At 46.4% G+C, this 16,953-nt stretch overlaps 2 protein-coding genes across 2 annotated transcripts in view; one reads left to right on the top strand and one right to left on the bottom strand.

Moving 5' to 3' along the window:
* Positions 1-3,107, top strand: part of AVEN (apoptosis and caspase activation inhibitor) — a 159,113-nt gene extending 156,006 nt beyond the window's left edge. The window contains exons 4-5 of the mRNA XM_030884906.2: positions 1,676-2,018; positions 2,734-3,107. Coding sequence (XP_030740766.1) covers positions 1,676-2,018; positions 2,734-2,852 — 462 coding nt within the window. The 3' untranslated portion in view covers positions 2,853-3,107. The remainder of the gene's footprint in view (positions 1-1,675; positions 2,019-2,733) is intronic.
* Positions 3,108-3,192: 85 nt separating this feature from the next.
* Positions 3,193-16,953, bottom strand: part of RYR3 (ryanodine receptor 3) — a 437,519-nt gene continuing 423,758 nt past the window's right edge. Inside the window, exons 92-104 of the mRNA XM_013007256.3 lie at positions 16,457-16,543; positions 14,977-15,177; positions 13,190-13,320; positions 11,443-11,485; positions 10,922-11,052; positions 10,619-10,679; positions 10,152-10,298; positions 9,054-9,188; positions 7,658-7,814; positions 7,223-7,287; positions 6,905-7,005; positions 4,565-4,616; positions 3,193-4,092 (exon numbers count right to left, since the gene is read on the bottom strand). Coding sequence (XP_012862710.2) covers positions 3,997-4,092; positions 4,565-4,616; positions 6,905-7,005; positions 7,223-7,287; positions 7,658-7,814; positions 9,054-9,188; positions 10,152-10,298; positions 10,619-10,679; positions 10,922-11,052; positions 11,443-11,485; positions 13,190-13,320; positions 14,977-15,177; positions 16,457-16,543 — 1,407 coding nt within the window. The 3' untranslated portion in view covers positions 3,193-3,996. The remainder of the gene's footprint in view (positions 4,093-4,564; positions 4,617-6,904; positions 7,006-7,222; positions 7,288-7,657; positions 7,815-9,053; positions 9,189-10,151; positions 10,299-10,618; positions 10,680-10,921; positions 11,053-11,442; positions 11,486-13,189; positions 13,321-14,976; positions 15,178-16,456; positions 16,544-16,953) is intronic.

Below are 16,953 nucleotides of genomic sequence, written 5' to 3' on the forward strand. Positions count from 1 at the left end.
GGGGGGGGGCGTTGGCAGGAGACTGAGAGGCGTTCCTCCACAGGATGGTGCACTCAGGATTCCCTTCCTTCAAACTGAGGGGTCTGTATATTTCATTCAGGGAATGAAATCATTTTGCAATATTTTTTGCACTAATTTTATCTGAAGGACTTTTCAAAAGATCAAATGGAATGGAATTGAGTGAAAGAAACGTCAAAGTATAAAACCTGGCTCCCAGTTTACTCAAAACATTTATGTGCCCGGTTCTGTGTTGGACATGGCTGGGCAAACGTGGAGCTCGCCAACCCGAGAGCTGCAGCTCTTGGGAAAAGTGGATGGTGGTCCACTAACCCAACCCCCCCCACGGTGCACGCGGGACTGCCACTACCAAGGAGCTGGGCAGGGTCCTGGGGGAGGCCTTCATGGGTGAACCGGGTCTTCTCTGGTGTGGTGAGCAGTGGCTTTCCTGAGGGAAGGGGCAGATCAAGGAAGATCCAAAGCGTGGAGACCATCTGAGCTGAAATGTAAAGGAAAGGGGCCCCAGGAGCTGTGCATTGGTCATCCTCATGTTGGGGACGATCATCATAAAGAACATTCAGGGGGGTGTGCATATAGACAGGTATGCACAGGCCGGCGTAGAGGAGGGAAGGCAAATTAGGTTACTGCATGGGTCCAGGGGGGGTGTACACACTGGGGCAGGGACTAGAGGCACGCCAGTGGAGCTGCATGCCGAGTGGCATTTTATTGAAGGTCGAACTAATGGCACTCGGTGTCCCTCAGAAACTGAGGAAAAGTGGAGATCAAAGAAGCCTCCCTAGGTTTTTCGTGGTTGGGCCAACAATGGCAGGAAGGGCAAGATCTGGACATGGCGTTTGTGCTCCAGAGAAACCACGGAGAAAGGCCAGGCCAATGGGCTTGCTGCTCTCCGCAGGCTTCCCTCTGGAGCAGCGCCTCTCAGCCGTAGCTGCGGGGGGATTTTCAACTTTGACGGAACGACGAAGAAATGGGCACCAATTAGTCCTCCTTTGAGACGTGGAATTGGCATCAGGACATGAAGCATCAGAACACCGAGCAAGGCCTGGGCAGTGTTGGCAGACTGTTCTAGGTCTTGCCTCCCCCAAGGGCAGCCGCTGTCCAGACTTTTACAGTTTTGTTTTTTGCTGGTTTGGGAACTTGTTACAAACATATGCGGAATCATGTTTTCTTTGAGTCTGGGGGGGTGGGATGGGAGTGGTGTGTGCGAGAACATTTTCTGCTCAGTGCGTTTGCCCTTCCCCTCCCCATCAGAGCATTTTAAGTGCATTTGAACAGATCTGATTTGCTAGTTACCTCTTGGTGACTGGTATCGGCTTTTAAGCTGCATTCTAGGTTTAAGTATAAACTCCAGCAGAGCCAGGGAATCGCCAGTTTTGAGGCCCCGCGGTGGAAAAGACAGGGCCCCTTTCTCGCAGCTGTGAGATAGGTAACAGACCACTGAGGTGGGTAGAAAGGTAGATCTTTCAGTGAGGTCTCCCACATTTACCTCAAATTCATGGGAGGGGTGCCAGGGTCGGGGCAGGAGCTGCGGGCAGCGAACTTTACTGTCCGAGCGTTGCTGTTATGATGGCCTTGTTAGCCTTGTACGTGTTGTGGCTTGTACTTCGGCATATGTGGCAAGATTCACAGTGTTGTCTTGGTGATTCTGTTTCTCTTTCAGGCCACGGTGCCTTTAGAGCTTCCTCAGGTGAAACCAAAGAGAAACCATGATGGCCAAGGACTCGGGGTGCCGTCGAGGGGGACCCTGGGGTCTGGAGGGAGGGGGTCTGGCTCCGAGCGGAAAGTTCCTGCCAGCCCCTGTGTGTCTCTGGGGAGAGAGGGCTCCAGACCAGGGCCTCTCGCGGCCTCTGCACCGCAGCCAGCCGACCTCCTAGAAGAAGAACTTGACCTGCTGCTTAATTTAGATGCGCCCGCCAGAGGAGGAGATGACGACATGCTACCAGATCAGACATCTCAGGACCTGAAACCGGAGCGAGACGCCACAGTGGCCCAGGAGGAGGAAGGTAGAGCTGTCATTTCAGTCCCCGTCCTCCTTCTCCAGGTGTTTGGTGAGAATGGCCCCGCCGATCTGCCCGCGTCTCTGTTGGTGTCTGACATCGATCGGGCGCTGTCCACTGACATCTATTTCTGGGCTCCCCGCTCCGCTTCCCCCTGAGCTGACCTTTCCTCTCACTCGCTATGCTGAGCTTCCAGAGCGGCAGCGGGTCTGATTTGCAGTATACCTCTGCTCAGAACAGTGCATTAAGATACTTGTAGCCCCCCAGCCTTTTCAGCAGACCTTTTAATCGACTGTGCAGGGCCTGTCAACCAACTCGGCCTCGTTTGTTTTTGTTTCCCTATCGATCTAACTTGCGTACGTTTTGGGATGGGGTGGTCAGAGACGCCTACGGCTGCTTCCTGAAATCTTTTTTTGGCCAGGAGAGCTAAAAACTGAGTCCTTGATCTTGAAAAAACGAAACAAAAACCCCGAACTAGTAAACCATGAAATTCAACTGTAGAACACATAGAAGAATAAAATCTCCACCCCGTTTATTAATTTGTGTAGACATTGCTATATCTTCTCAGGGAGCAGGAGCAATAATGAGAATCCTTCCCCTTTGTTGTAAGGGACGTAATAACTAGGGCTGAATTATATTATGGCGCTGACCCCGGGGAAGCTTTAAACCTCAAATCTTGGGACTGATATGAGGCTGTTAAACATTACTTTTATTTCCCCAGTTCCTGCGAAACTATCCGCAATTGAAGAGCAGAATGTGGGCTCAGAGCAACCAAGCGCATCTTCGACCAGCGTCACCGAGGAAGAGCTCGAGGACTGGCTGGACAGCATGATTGCCTGAAAGCCCCAATTGGCTGCCTTGCAAGTAGCATGGGAGCAAGGCCGTGCCACAGCACCGCCTCCTTGACAAGCATGCCCGGAGCCTGGTTGTTGTAACAGGCAGTAAGTGGCTGCCTCTGGGTTTGACGACATGTTAATACATCTAAGAGGCTTATTTCCTGGTTTAGAAACTGAAGGAATTTTCTTAAGGGCAGGAGATGCTGCTTAAGAGAATACATGCAAAGAACAAGGCACAGTAAAATGTTGGTTTGTGGTTGGATTTTTGTTTTGTTTTGTAAGCAGGGCTCAGCACTGACCTGTGTCCCCCAGAAGTGGTGCATTAGAAGAAGCCAAATCAAGTATTGGTGTGTATTACTTTATTGCAATGGGCACTTTATTTTTATTTGAGGAGGTTCACTTAAACGTAGCAGCTTCACTACTTACAAGGGACCATGAAAGCATTACTCGATTTTGGCGTTAGAATTTTTCAGTACAGTACTTATCTTCTAATAACAGCAGTTGACAAGCTGTTACTTAAAAAAAAAAAAAAAGTAACCTTCAAGTGCAGTTTCATAAAGTAAGATCACAACTAATTAATGGAACTGTCCACCTAGAACACAAACATAAAAAACTTGCATAGCTATGTCTAAAGAGATTTTAAGGCACTTAATCGATATTTCAGTGTCGACAAAGTGTAGGTTTTTTTTCCTCTATTTAACTGCTTAGTTTTTAAGCTGATTCTGAATACATTCACTTAGCAAGTACCATGAGAAATTTAGAAAATTGTTTTTCTGTAGTTCAGGTCATGAGTCACTAGTGGGACACTGTCATATGACATTCAAGTGTTTAAAAATTTAGGTATTAGGCATTAAAACGTTATCCTTCCTTCAATGCCCTCATCTTAACCAACACGTTATACATCAGAACAGAAAAACTTGAAGGCATCCAGCAAAACATCCCTTGACTTGCCATTGACAGGTCATCTCCCATAGGCACGAAAAACCCAAACCGATTTCAAAAATATCACCGATTTTTTTAAACAAATACTTTCTTGTAAAGGCATTTAGAAAACATCACATTTCAAATATGTTGCAGAAGTGTAAGAGGAGGATTTTATTCTCTGGAAGCTGACCATCCCCCAATCGTGGAGCTTCTGTGGTTGAGATTTATCCCAGCTGATCTTCGTACTGTTTACGAAAGCAGTCACCAGCTGGGAAGAAGTCCCAACACCTTTCTTGGTACATCTTCCAGACATACGATTCCTGAAATCAGGTGAACACAGGGTACTCCAGTTAAGCAGGTCCAGTTTGTTTATTTTTGCCTGCATCTGTCTGTAGGAATATTGCTGTGCATATTGTCCAAAGGGGCAAGGATGGCAGTTGCTCCCCCCACCCCCAGGCCAGTGGAGAAGAATTCCACCCCAAATGGAATCGATCAATACTTGTAACTAAAAATACTTAAGAATGCATAGTGTGGGGCTGGCGTGAGCAGACACGCTAGTAGGACTTGTGTCTGGATAACCAGCAATTTCCTCCTTTGTTCTCTCGATTCTTCTCTATGATGTTCTGCCCACCTCCAACTACTGTGCTCGGAGGCAGGAACCATACGGGCATAGAAAATGTCGAGAAGGACAGAGCGGGATGACTTTTGGGTGCCCTGGGAAAGTGCATAGAAGAGAATGCCCTCTCAAGTCTCAGTCTTTATATAAGGGAAGGAGTGTGTTTTATTTCTCACCTGACCAGTGTGCTCCGTTTCATCTTTATTAATCAAATACATCAAAAAGAACCTGCAACAAGGATACAAGGTATGAGAAAAAGGCAGTGTTAATCAGGCATACTATACAAGGGGGTACACCAAAAAACCTGGACTTGCACTGGGCAGAGCAGAGCTTTCTTAGTACACGTTTTTCCTGCGAGACGAGCATCACATCCAGCACCTCACGCTGAGTTAGTGCACCCAGAGGCGTCACCTGGGAAGATTCTCTCTGGTCACAGTGAATTTCTTTTGTAAAAGCAGTTTCGCTTGAACCTCATTTTGTGTGTGTGTGATGGCTGATTTAAGGGAACTGTGCAGCTGTGAAATTTCGTTTCCTGCTTGGGAAAAATGCTGCAGAAACTGTTGTGATGTGGTTTGGTGAAACGTTGATTGATGACAAACCTTTTTCTGTCAGCTTCCTGAACTGACGGAAATGTTGACCTGTAGTGAGTACATTTGGAGTTCATTCCACCAGGGCAGACTGTTAATCAAGCTTTCTATTTAATGGTTCTGAAAAGATTGCATTAACAGTGTGTGACAAAAAAAGGCCTCATTTGTGGCAGACGGGGAACTGGTTTTACCATCATGACAATGGACCTGCACACCCAACCATCTCATTACACCAGTTTTTGCCCCCAAACAGCATGTCTCTCATGTCCCACAAACCCGATTCACCTGAGCTTGCTTCTCAAGTGAAGAGGGACACGAAAAGACAGCGATTTGACAATTTAGAAGTGAAGAAAACAAGGAGGTACTGTCAGCCATTCAAATAGGTAAGTTTGAAAAATGTTTCCAGGAATGGAATCACATATTTGACAAATGCTTTAAGGGGGGAGTTGGTTTTTTGGGGGGTACCCCCCTCGTATAGAATACACGTTATTAATCTCAAATTGACCTTGATTATACGATCATATGCACGCAAGAAGACTCTTAGCAAATGATAAATGTAGCAGGCTTACTATAACATTGAAATGAGTAGGTATTTGATCTCGCTGGATGGTCTGATTACTCTAGAAAGACAGTTCTGTAGACAACTAGGAAACGCCTGTGTGCTTTCACTCGATTTAGCTGTGATTGATGGTGACACAAGACTCCCGCGGCTGCACAGGAAAGGTCACGTTCTGTGACTTCACAGAATGGCACTCTTCTCAGGCTTGAGGATGGTGAAGGAGGAGAGAAGAAATAGCACTCCCCTGAGGGCGGAGAGAGCACCTGAGCCCCATCTTTCGAATACCCTTCACCTCTTACACTTCATAGCTTCAGGTCCTGATTGTCCCTAGAAACTCTCGCTAGGTTAATTTCCCTGCAGATTAAGAAGGTGTGGTCAGTCTCTTTTGTTGGCCATCATTCAGAACATGTTATTGACGTCCCATTGTAGGTGGGCGGTTCAAACACGACTAAGATGGGTATGGAGAATGTGATCAGTGTGTGTGTGGGGGCAGCCATGGAAGGGGGTCCCGACTCAGGTACCATCTTTTTTCTTCTGTCTAGTACTGAGGAACTGTGGTGGCGAAGTCATTACGTGTTGGACTGCTAACGATCAGGTCAGCTGTTTGAAACCACCGCTGTTCCTGGGGAGGAAGATGGGGCTTTCTACTCCCAAGGGCAGCCCCGCCTGGTCCAATACGGTTGCTGTGAGTCAGTGCCAACTCGACTGTCGTTTTTTGGATCTAGTACTACTAAATAGAAGAACCATAGACTCACTTCCATTAAGTCAAAAAAAAAAATTTTTTTTAAACCCTGTATTTTGACAATAACCACTTTTTCAAAAACAGACTTGGATTTTCTGTCCAATAACATGTAGAGGTAGAAAGGGCTGAACCCCAGAGCCTGATGATGGAATATTCTGTAAATTAAAATTTGCACAAGAAGTGCATATTAACTTCCAAGAGCTAAATGCTGACCACTGCAATCAGGACCATGGAAGTCACCTGGCAAGCCTGACCAGGCCAAATCTTGTGTTAATGGAGCAGGGACCGTTGTCACGGGGAGGGCCTCACTCTCTCTCCAGTCCTTGAATGGAAAATCCAGTATCTGTGGAGAGGATAGGTCTTTGTTGGTACTTGCTCCTAGCAAACCCGCTGCCGCCGAGTTCAGCTCATAATGAGCCTACATAGGGTTCCCCAGACTCTCAGGCATAGCTAGCTTCATCCTTAAACCTGGTGGGTTTGAACTGCTGATCTTGAGGTGAGCGGCCTCATGCTTACCCACTAGGGCTCCATAAGAGCAAACACAATCTATAATAAATGCATGTTTCTGCTGAAAAAGTAGAAGCAAGTAATAATACATAATTGCTTAAATTATTAACCAGATACTCACAAGTAGTTGGCTAAGTTGTGCTCTTGTAATGTATGTGTCTCAAAACCATGAGGCGTTGTGTCAAAGTAGTCATTGCCAATTCCACAGATGAAACATTTAGTCTATTAAAAAATAACAAAAGCAGCAAGGGCATTAGTAGGCAAGTGGGAAAGGGGGTCAAGGTCTTTGAAAGGAGAAACAGAGAAAAATAGTCTTTTTAATGCTCTTGCTCATTTCACCCTCAAGCACCAAACGGTGGTGTCAGATGCAGAGCAGAAGAAAAACACAGAACTTGGCCAGTGGGCACTGAGGACAAGCTTTGCTCGTAAAAGCCAGTACCTCCATATCTTCTCGTACTTGTTCCTGCTGGTCTCTTAGCTCTCCAAAAGCATCGATAATGAGACCTAGGATTTTAATAACAACAGACAAAGCACCGTAAATAATGTTGCATCCTGTACTTCTCTGCTGTCAACTACTCTTCCTCAAAATTCTCTTTGCCTATATTCCTTTATAACTTCTTCTGATCTCACCACCACACAGATGAACCTCGGTCTGGTCAGTTTGTTCCAGTTTAAGAGGCTTAGACGTCTATACCTAGATGTCTTACAAGTAGCTCAACAAACTAAATTCACCATTATCAGGTGCCATCCTCCCCACCTCAAATGCTGGGAAGAGATTGCAGATACAGCTAAGTCCTTGTATTTTAGTAAATTCTTAATGTTTGCTCAGTTAACAAGTAAACTGATTCCCGAAGTTCTTAATTGATAACCGTACCTTGAATGATGGCCAACAAGATGACAATGACGAAGAAGAAGAAGGTAATGTCAAAGACAATACGATAAATTTCATAAGGGTCACCAGCAGGATCTTCGATTTCATCACCAATGCCACCCCCGGCTCTCACTCCCACATACATATGGAACAGGTAACACTAGAGACAAAATAATGGCAATTCAGGTAAAGATAGCAGAGGTTGGTTTTTAGCAAGGTGGTTTCTCACTTGTCATACTTTGATCTAATATCATGGCGGATCCAGTACAGGAGGATACTCTTCAAAGATAACATCAAGACTGTGTTACATTTTGACTTTAAGGATTAGTATCTTGCTTTCCCTTTTACAAAAGTTTTGAACAGTACATTAGACACACGTTGGAATCAGCTCAATGCAGGGAGTGTGGCTAAGTTTAGAAGTGGAAGCTTCAGGCAAGGCTACCAAACACACAAGCCCCCAGCCCATCACAGTGACCCTGTAGGACAGAGTAGAGCTGCCCCTGGGTTTCTGAGACTGTGAATCTATATTAGAGCAGGAAGCCTCATCTTTCTCCCACAGTGGGTGGTGGTTTCAACTGTTACCTTGTACTTCATAGCCCAGTGAGGCTCCTCTGGGCAGGCCTACAGAGAAAAGCCCCTTCTCCTAGTATACCCGGGTCATCTAAGCAGTTAAATGCTCAGCTATTAGCTGAAAGGTGATTGGTTGAAGACAGGCTACGGGATCTGTAAGGTCATTAGCATTGAAGCCCTATGGGGCTGGTCTATTCTGCACACACAGGGGTACCATTATTCGATCAAGACTACTGTATTGGGCCGAAAATAGTGTAATAGGCTTTCCTTAACCTCAGGATGCCTGAGCCATTTATAGCTATCTATACACATACAATATAATGGATGGGTAACTTGCCCTCAAACAATCCTTTCGCTATCCCCTCCACCTGACTGTTGAATTCAGAGGGGTGAAAATCCCAAAGGGCAGGGTGAAGATGTGTAGGGATCACACCGCTGCTTCAGTGATGGGCTGCTATCCTGAGGATGCTTGCCTCAAGAAAGCATAAGAACTTAGAGCTAAAAAGTGGTACCCATTTTATAGGGAAATGAACAAAGGGCAGGGTCGCTGCCCTTGACACACACACGTTGTTCTCCAGAAGTATGGATGCTGGGTCCCACCCTGAAGCCAAGACCAACCCGCCCATGCTGCGGTGGGTGCTTCAGCCGATGGTGAGGTTCCCACAGAAACCTCATCTCCCAGGCGGGTTTACCGAATAGACTCGAGTATCAGCTGAGACATCTAATTTTACCACCAACAGCATTAGAAACGTGCTGAGACACTGGGCTGACCCACGGGTATAGACGGTAAGTGACGCGGACGTCCCCGCTCCCCGAGTGCCGTCCTCACCGTCATCATGTCGTCACACTTCATGTCGGGCTCGTCGTCGTCGTCACCTTTGTTGTAGAACTTCCGGAAGAAGTTGAAAGCCACCACAGTATAGAGGTAAACCACCACAGCCAGGAGGCCTACAGTCAGGACCAACTGGAACGGGTGGGGGTGGGGTCGTGGAGAGAGAGAGAGGTGCCCGTGAGACCCAAGGGAACAACACGGGAGTAGATGAGCCGAAACAGCCTAGTAAGGGGAAGCCTAACGGGTCCATGTTAACCTCAAGGGTAATTAAGGATTATAGGGCTTCAAGAAGTGCACGGAAAAAGTCGGAATTAGAAGATACTAGAATGTTGGCATGAACTAGAGGATCTTCGTCCTGGTAGGTCCCCTTGTGTTACACTATTTGATAAATAACCATGGGTCTGGAATCCTTTAGATTCAAGAAATCTGCTTAGGACATTTGCAGGGGTCATTTGAGTCAGAAACTGTAAATCTTGCCAGGCAGCTTTGTCTTTCTCTCCTGGGGGGTTCGAATCACCAACCTTTGGTTTCATAGCCTGTGCCAGTTTGAAACCGGCTAGAACCCAAGCCCTGCCACTGGGCAGTCTTGGGGGAGACACTGCCTCGCTGAGCCTGCTTCAGCTCTGTACCCCAAGCCTAACAACTACCTCATAGGGTTGCTTGAGGCCGTAATGGGACAACCTGGCACATTTTAACTTCTTCACCCCCCCTCCTACCCAGAGGCCTAGAGGTGTGAAGGGAGCAAACCTCATTCGTGCACATGAGGAATGAAATGCTAACAAGTTTGAAGTTGGAGGTGGCAATCGTAATCCAGGGAGGGACCCTGCCGGGCCCGGAGCCATAGCTGTAGGTCCACTGGAGGAAGAGGCAGACTTTACAGGGGGCTCCGCCATGAGTGTGACCAGTCTTCCTGTGCACCCCCTCCCAATCCATCCACCCCCTCCCGGGTTGAGAACGACTGCTATGTGAAGGCTTTCTGAATCAAGGTTCTTGTATACCTACCTTGCTGGGGATGGCTGCAGTTTTTCAAAATTACTCAAGCTTAACCCAAGTGTTTGGTTGGTCAAGAAATGCACGTCCCCATAAAGTCGGTACCTGTTTGCCATTGTGAGTCACAGAAGACAGGATGGTTCTCAATGTCTTAAAACCCATTGCAATATCCAGCAGATGAGCCGCAAAGAAAAAGTTGTTGTAGTGGCCCAGGAAGGACATGGTTGTATACCAGGCAAGGTAGAGAAAGGACTGTGGAAAAATAAGGAATTTAGCTGTTGGTTTTTTTTTCCCCTCCCCTTTTATGCCTTGTGATGTATCCATTAAACTCTTTGTTCTCAACTTTTGGGACAGACAGTAAGGATAACAGGGATTTAGGTGCTATGAGCGAGCCTGAGAATTGCCCAGTAAAACCCTGCCTGCCTTTTACAAGACAGAAGTCTTGTGGTGCCTGTGTCTCCAAAAGGTACTCCCTGAATTGTTCTGGGACTCTCCTTAGCTTATTGTTGGCATCAGAGAGAACCTCCGATTCTTGGCTATAGAAATCTTGTTTCTCCAGATGCGATACTTACATTGTCAGTAAAAACAACTCCAAGCTTCCAAATATGGTACTTCATGTCGACAGAACTTAGCCTAAAAGGGGGGCGGGTTGGGGGTGGAGAAACCAAGGACTTATAAATGTCAAGAATTAGTTAAGGGTTTAATAATCTAAATATGCCTCTGACCTTCAAGTTATGTTTCCTTCTGAGAAACATTTTCAAATTTTTCACTAGGTCTTTAGATCATTGAAAACAAGGGCCCTGGGGGCAATAGTCTAGTGTCCCGAAAGCAAAAGATCCACGTTAGCCAGGCTTTTGAACCCCTGAGCTCTGTACCATGACACCAGAGAAGCCTCCTCCTTCGCTACAGTCTCTTCCACGGGGCTAAAATCAAGGGCATTTTTGTCCAGTCCCAGGAGTTCAGCAATGCGTTCTGTTCCATAGAGATTGCCGTACTTGTTGATCACCTGTAGCAGAGGATGACAGTGTGAGTTCGGGGCTTGACTCAAGTCCTCTAAGGAATTCAGGCACGATTTGAAAAGGCCCCAGGGAAAATGAGAAGTGATAAAATGCAAACCACGTGTTATGCTGGTATTTTTGTATCCTTTTGGAGGTGAGAGAATTCACAGGCTGCAGAGAATGACAATGGTCCAGCGAGACCACTTCTGACAGGCTAGACTAGGCAAGAAGCCAGGAACCTACACGTGTTTACATACAACCCCTTGTGTGACACGCTTCTGGAGAAGGTACCAGGACAAAGTCACATCGAGTTTGCTAAGGTCTGTTTATGGGGAACTTCCAAAAAGACAAACCCCAGTACAGTGGCCACAGAACTTACCCACGTTGACAAGGCATACCTTTCTCTTGACAAACTTGTCCCAATAGTTATTAGGAAAAGAGCTGAAAAAGAAAGGAAGAAGGGGAAGTCTAGCCATCCAGGCATACAACCCGACGAGTTAAAAGAGGCCGGGTCTGTTCTGCCCACTGAAGTCCAGCCTGGAGGGATTCCCAAACACCGTTGGGCACACAATTGGTGAGATGGTATATGTAAGTAAAGTTTAAATAGACTACGTGAAACTGGGTTGAGACACCTCGTTCTGCTGGGGTAAAACGAGAAGCATGAACAGCGTGACGCAATAATGTCAGGGTGGGGATGACGGAAGCCTTCGGCGGGGTGGCTGTTTCTTATCCTCTAGATGAACACACAAGATTTTACATGTGCATCTATCTGTATGGTTAACTGTACGACAATGGGAGGAAGCTATCCCATGGCCTGCGCTTGATAGAGAAAGCACTGTATGTACGAAGATACCGCACACACACAAAGGGGGTTCTACCTAAATATTGAAGTTAGCCATCCCATTCAGTTATGTGTACCTCTTACAAAAGGACTCATCATTATCTTCTTAGGATACATAGCTTTTTGCCATTGACCCAAGCATTAGGATAAGGTTACAAAGGAATTAACCTAATAGAAACAAAGCATAGTAGGTTTCCTTGTTTTCCTTTAGTAAAGAGACTGGCAGAGGCCTGCTCTATCTTTCCTCCCCCTAGGGGGCTGCTGCTTCTGGCCGTCTTGCGGCATGGGCAACTTTGATTTTCACAACTGTGCATGAAGTGACCTGAGAGCACCCAGCACCTTTGCTAATGGTATGTCCCCCTTCTGAATGGCTGGGAGAAAGGGAAGCAGGAACAGCTTGCAGGCCAGCACTCCACAGCACCAGACGTCTGCATATAACAGCATGCCAACAAAGAACCGCAGTCTAACACCTGGTTCTTTGCATTAAAAATACAGCATTCTTCAATCTACCCTGAACTTCAGGAGACGGTATTTATTACCAGTGAGTGAGCCAAGGCCTTTAGCAAGTATAAATACCTTGCACAAGTTTCACTGTCCACTAAATAGCTGAGCTAACGGTAGTTTAACTCTGCTTCTCGAATCAATGTGCATACCAGGAAGGCTTATCTACAGGTCTTAAAACAGGACCCTCTGGGTGGAGATCTTAACTGCCCAGGGGATTTCTTAGGAGAAATGCTCCCAGAAACCAAAGTAGGTGTGGTAGTTACATAATCTGTTGTCAACTTGAGGCTTAAGAGTGAAGGGGTGGAGTTTTAGCCTGTCAATCAGGTTGCAGCTTGATGACCTCATTTGGAGGCACTAAGGAAATAAATAGCTTGCTGGAGGCAGGACACACAGACACTCCCTGTCAGACATTCCTGTTGACAAGACACATGGAGCTATGCTAGAACCCTGGAGCTGAAGGAGCCATGTGGAGACCCCGGCTAGTGCTGAGATGCTTACACTGCTACTGGATCCACATGACTTTCCCACATTCAGCGACATTGCATGTGCTGCGTGAGTCTGAATAGGAATTTAGATTCGTATTGGACATGTGGGCTAATATCAGACCTATGGACTTGATCTAGGCTGAGTTTTCTCAATATTCAATTGCTCTTGTATATATGAAGCTCTTTCTTATACACGTGAGTATCTATGAATTTGTTTCTCTAGTCAACACAGACTAATACAGTAGGGTTTATCAGTTTTCAAAGCTGGCCAGGAAAGAGTAGGCGCTCCTTTTGGGGACGGGGAAGGACACTTACGGTGTGTTGATTACCAGTCGGTCCCATTGGCCCTTAATGTCATCTTCCGATGGCTGTTCAGTGATATATAAGCCATCAAATTCTAGCTTCCGGGCAATTTCTTTTTCTCTCTTGAATACCACCAACGGGACCTACAATGGACGACTCGGTTATTCCAGAAGGCTTTTCTGAGGTAAGCCTCCCAGGCCTATAACAAATTAACCTTTTAACTTCAGGGCCAGATTAAGGTTTTTTTTGGGGGGGTGGGGCTAATTGTAGGCCTAAATCAAAGTCTTACTCCTTTGGCTCATCTGATTCTTTGGGCCACTCTTTGTGGTTTGGGGTAAATATTCAGTACTAATATAAACTGGACATCTTCGGTAATCCTACTGAGAAGGTCCTCTTTCCACAAATCAATCCCAGAGTCAAATGATTTGGGTGTCCTATGCTGGAGTTGACTAAGATTTGAAAGGACAGACTATCCTAAAATAGTTGAAACAGTGCCGATCTCAGGGCCCCAGAGCAGCTCCTTCAATCTTCTAGGATTTGGGATGCCCTCGAAGTAGACCTTCTGCATTTTTCTTCTTTAGGTCTAATCTGCATCCCGCTAGCTGAGTTCCAGGCCTGTGAATGAAGGAGTAATAGCTATGTGGTCTCCAACACTTCCATAGGGTTGGTGCTAGTCTAACACACAGGTACCTTAGTTCTACAACCCATGCCTTAATATAATGGAGTCCTCAGTATGCATGTGTATGTTTGTTGGGTTTTTCTTTTCAGGGTAGTTTAGAGCACAATCTTTGGGGCAGATTCACTGAATGGTCTATATATCGTCACTAGTAGAAGTGAGCTCTACAGTGACAGAAGTCTATTTCCTGGATTCTTCCCAGGAAGAAAATGGTTTGATAGATGGTGTATAACCAAGGCGATGCTTTAGAAAAGCTATTGTGACAAAGACAACTGCATTTATAATACCAAGAATTAAGTGAAGACATGACTAGCAGTCTTCTTCAGACATGGCCAACTGGTCATCCAGTCTCCTCCAATCTACTAGGCAATAATGAATCTGTTTGCTTTACCTCACAGAGTGCAGTACAAGTGACACTAGTTTCTAGTTCGGAGCCTAAGCCTTGAAAAAGACTAGCAGACTCTATGTCTCCATCCCACCCCCGATCCTTTTTTTAAAATCCTGTGTTATCAAATCAAAAGTCTAACGGCACTGCTGTTGAGGCCACATGGAGGAAGATGCCTGCGTCTACCCAGGGAGAGGGGTCCAGCGACACCACCTGGACCCGCCCTGCCAAGGTGTCAGGTACAGGAGTGTGCCTCAGATCTTGGACACCTCAGTTGGACTCCTGGATGACTTCAGCCTCAACTACCTTCCCATGCCGAAGGACTGCCCAGGGTGCCAAGCCAGTCCAAAGATAGCTATCGTCTTAAGCTACTATGTTTTGGGGATGGTGTTTAAGGTCTCAATAGGTAATCAAAATAGAAACTCACTAATAAGTTTTCTTTGGATATCTCAGAAAGTGATAACAAATTTTGAAAGGGTGAACTATGAATCTCAAGAGGTGTGATTCCAAGCCTTGCACATGAACATGGGGGTTCCCAGCGGCTCTGACAATGGTAGATCCTGACCTAAATGATCAAGACGGGGCCTGAGGGTCTGTGTTTCTAGCCACCTTCCAGGTGCTGCTGCTCTGGGAACTGTCTTTGCTGAGAAGGTGCTTGAGGACAAAGCGACAGCCAGGGTCAAATTCGATGCTTCATCCTTAAGAAATCTGATCAGATGCAGAGTGGCCAGTACTCACCTTCAGGCAATAGTAGCCCACCACACAGACCAAGGAGATGACGGTGTGGACCACGGCCAAGGCCCGCAGCGTCGGAGCCATGTAACCAGTGCTCTCCTGCAGGACAAAGAACACCATCGCCTCCTCCTCTTCCTCGTCGGTGAAGGAATTCCACAGATTTGCAGCATCCTCCGGGTCTTCTTCTGAAGGGTCCTCGGTGACCTGGCTCGAGACAGAAACGAAATGTTAGGTATCGGAATGAGCCTGCAGCCACAGGGCTCTCCCTACAGATTTTGTAACACAGACTGTGCAATTTATTCAACATTGCTGAATAAATGCCTCTGAGGTAACTCATTACTATTAGGCATGTCTAAGAATTGCAATTTAAATTACATTTTAAAGCGATCCCAAACGGATCTATTGAAGGAAAAGGGAAAATGTGGACCGCTTTTGTACACATGCTGTGGTCCCTATGCCAAAGGCTGTACTTTCTGAGAGAGCTGCGGCTAAGACACACACACACACACACACACACACACACACACACACACACACACACGAAGGACCAGCACATTTTCCGTTCTGATACACCGCTTACACTAGGGTTTCAACTACCCTACTTGTATAACCAAACCCACTGTCTTGGAGCAGTTTTCCCAAGACTGCATTCTCTTTACACACACAGACTGTTGCCGCTCTCTCTGACAGAGCAGCTGGTGGGGTTGGACCCCAGACCTTTATGTTCGCATTCGAGAGATCTTCCATGCTTATGTAGATGACCCCCAACCTACCCCTCAACCACTTTGATCCTGCAGCTCCTACTGCCTACTGGTCACCTCCACCTGGATAGCTTGCACAGTCATTTCACCTCTGTATGTGGAAAACCAAACCTGGCTGCTCTCGCCCTCCAGACTCATGGGCAGCTAAAAAACTTAACCTTGAATGCAAGGCTGAAGTGATTAAGACAGTGTTGTCTAAAAGTCAGATGGGTAGTTTTAGCTAAGCTAGCTAATAAAGACCATGTCAGAAATTCAGAGTCTGCCATTCATTCCATCACTGACATGCATTATGCATCCACAATGTGTAATAACCGGTTGCCAACATTTGAAAGCCTCATTGATCTCAATTTGTCTTCTCTTCCTACACTGAGTTACCAATCCCTCGTTAATTCTTCTTTCGTAACGGTATATGCCGACTAGGATGACTTTCCATTACAAAGTCCTCAAGGACAGGGCTATTTTTATTCATTTTGAAACACCTCATAGTTATAACACAGGGTCTAGACCCTCATTGACAGTCAAGAAATATTTGCAGATGGAATTAAAGAATAAGAGCAAGTGCAGACTATTAAAACCAAAGCCCCTCCAAACTGGCTTGTGCTGCCAGAAGGCTCTCTTTCAGAAACCAACATCCTAGAAATGTCCATGGGCAGTAGCATGAAGCACACAACTTCTGCGATAGCTTTGCTACTTTGGCAAATAACCCCTGAGTCAAGCATCACCTTGTAAAAGAGCAGGATGAAGTTGATAGCGAAGGCTACAAACAGAGCCAGGAACCTCAGGTTGTAGAAATTCCTGGCCAGGTAATGCTGCAAAGAGAAGGAAAGGCAGAAGTAAAAGAACTTTGCACGGAAGAGAAACCTATCTTCTCTACACAACACATCTCTGGTGGACGTGTACCCAGACCTAGTCCTATTCTTGGTAAGCACTCTTTTCGTTTCGTGTTTTTAAAAGCTTAGAATGCTGCTCTGAGGACCCCACTCATCCCCCAGGGAGTCCAAATGTCTAAACATGCTGCCAGCAGAGAGGCCTGAAACACTGCTACAAAGGCTGCCATTTGTCTGTGCTTTTAAATGACCACTCCACGCAGGGAAGTCTATTGGCAACTGGGTGAGCTAAGCCCTGTAGCTCCCACTCTGCACACAGCTAAATGGAGGCCCCAAGTCTTCGTCTCTAACTCCCAGCCCGAGAGCCTATATTCCCCCCTTGGTAGAACTGC

Source organism: Echinops telfairi, unplaced genomic scaffold (assembly GCF_000313985.2).
Source record: "Echinops telfairi isolate 266 unplaced genomic scaffold, ASM31398v2 ScPeMD7_18;HRSCAF=68, whole genome shotgun sequence".
NCBI lineage: Eukaryota > Metazoa > Chordata > Mammalia > Afrosoricida > Tenrecidae > Echinops > Echinops telfairi.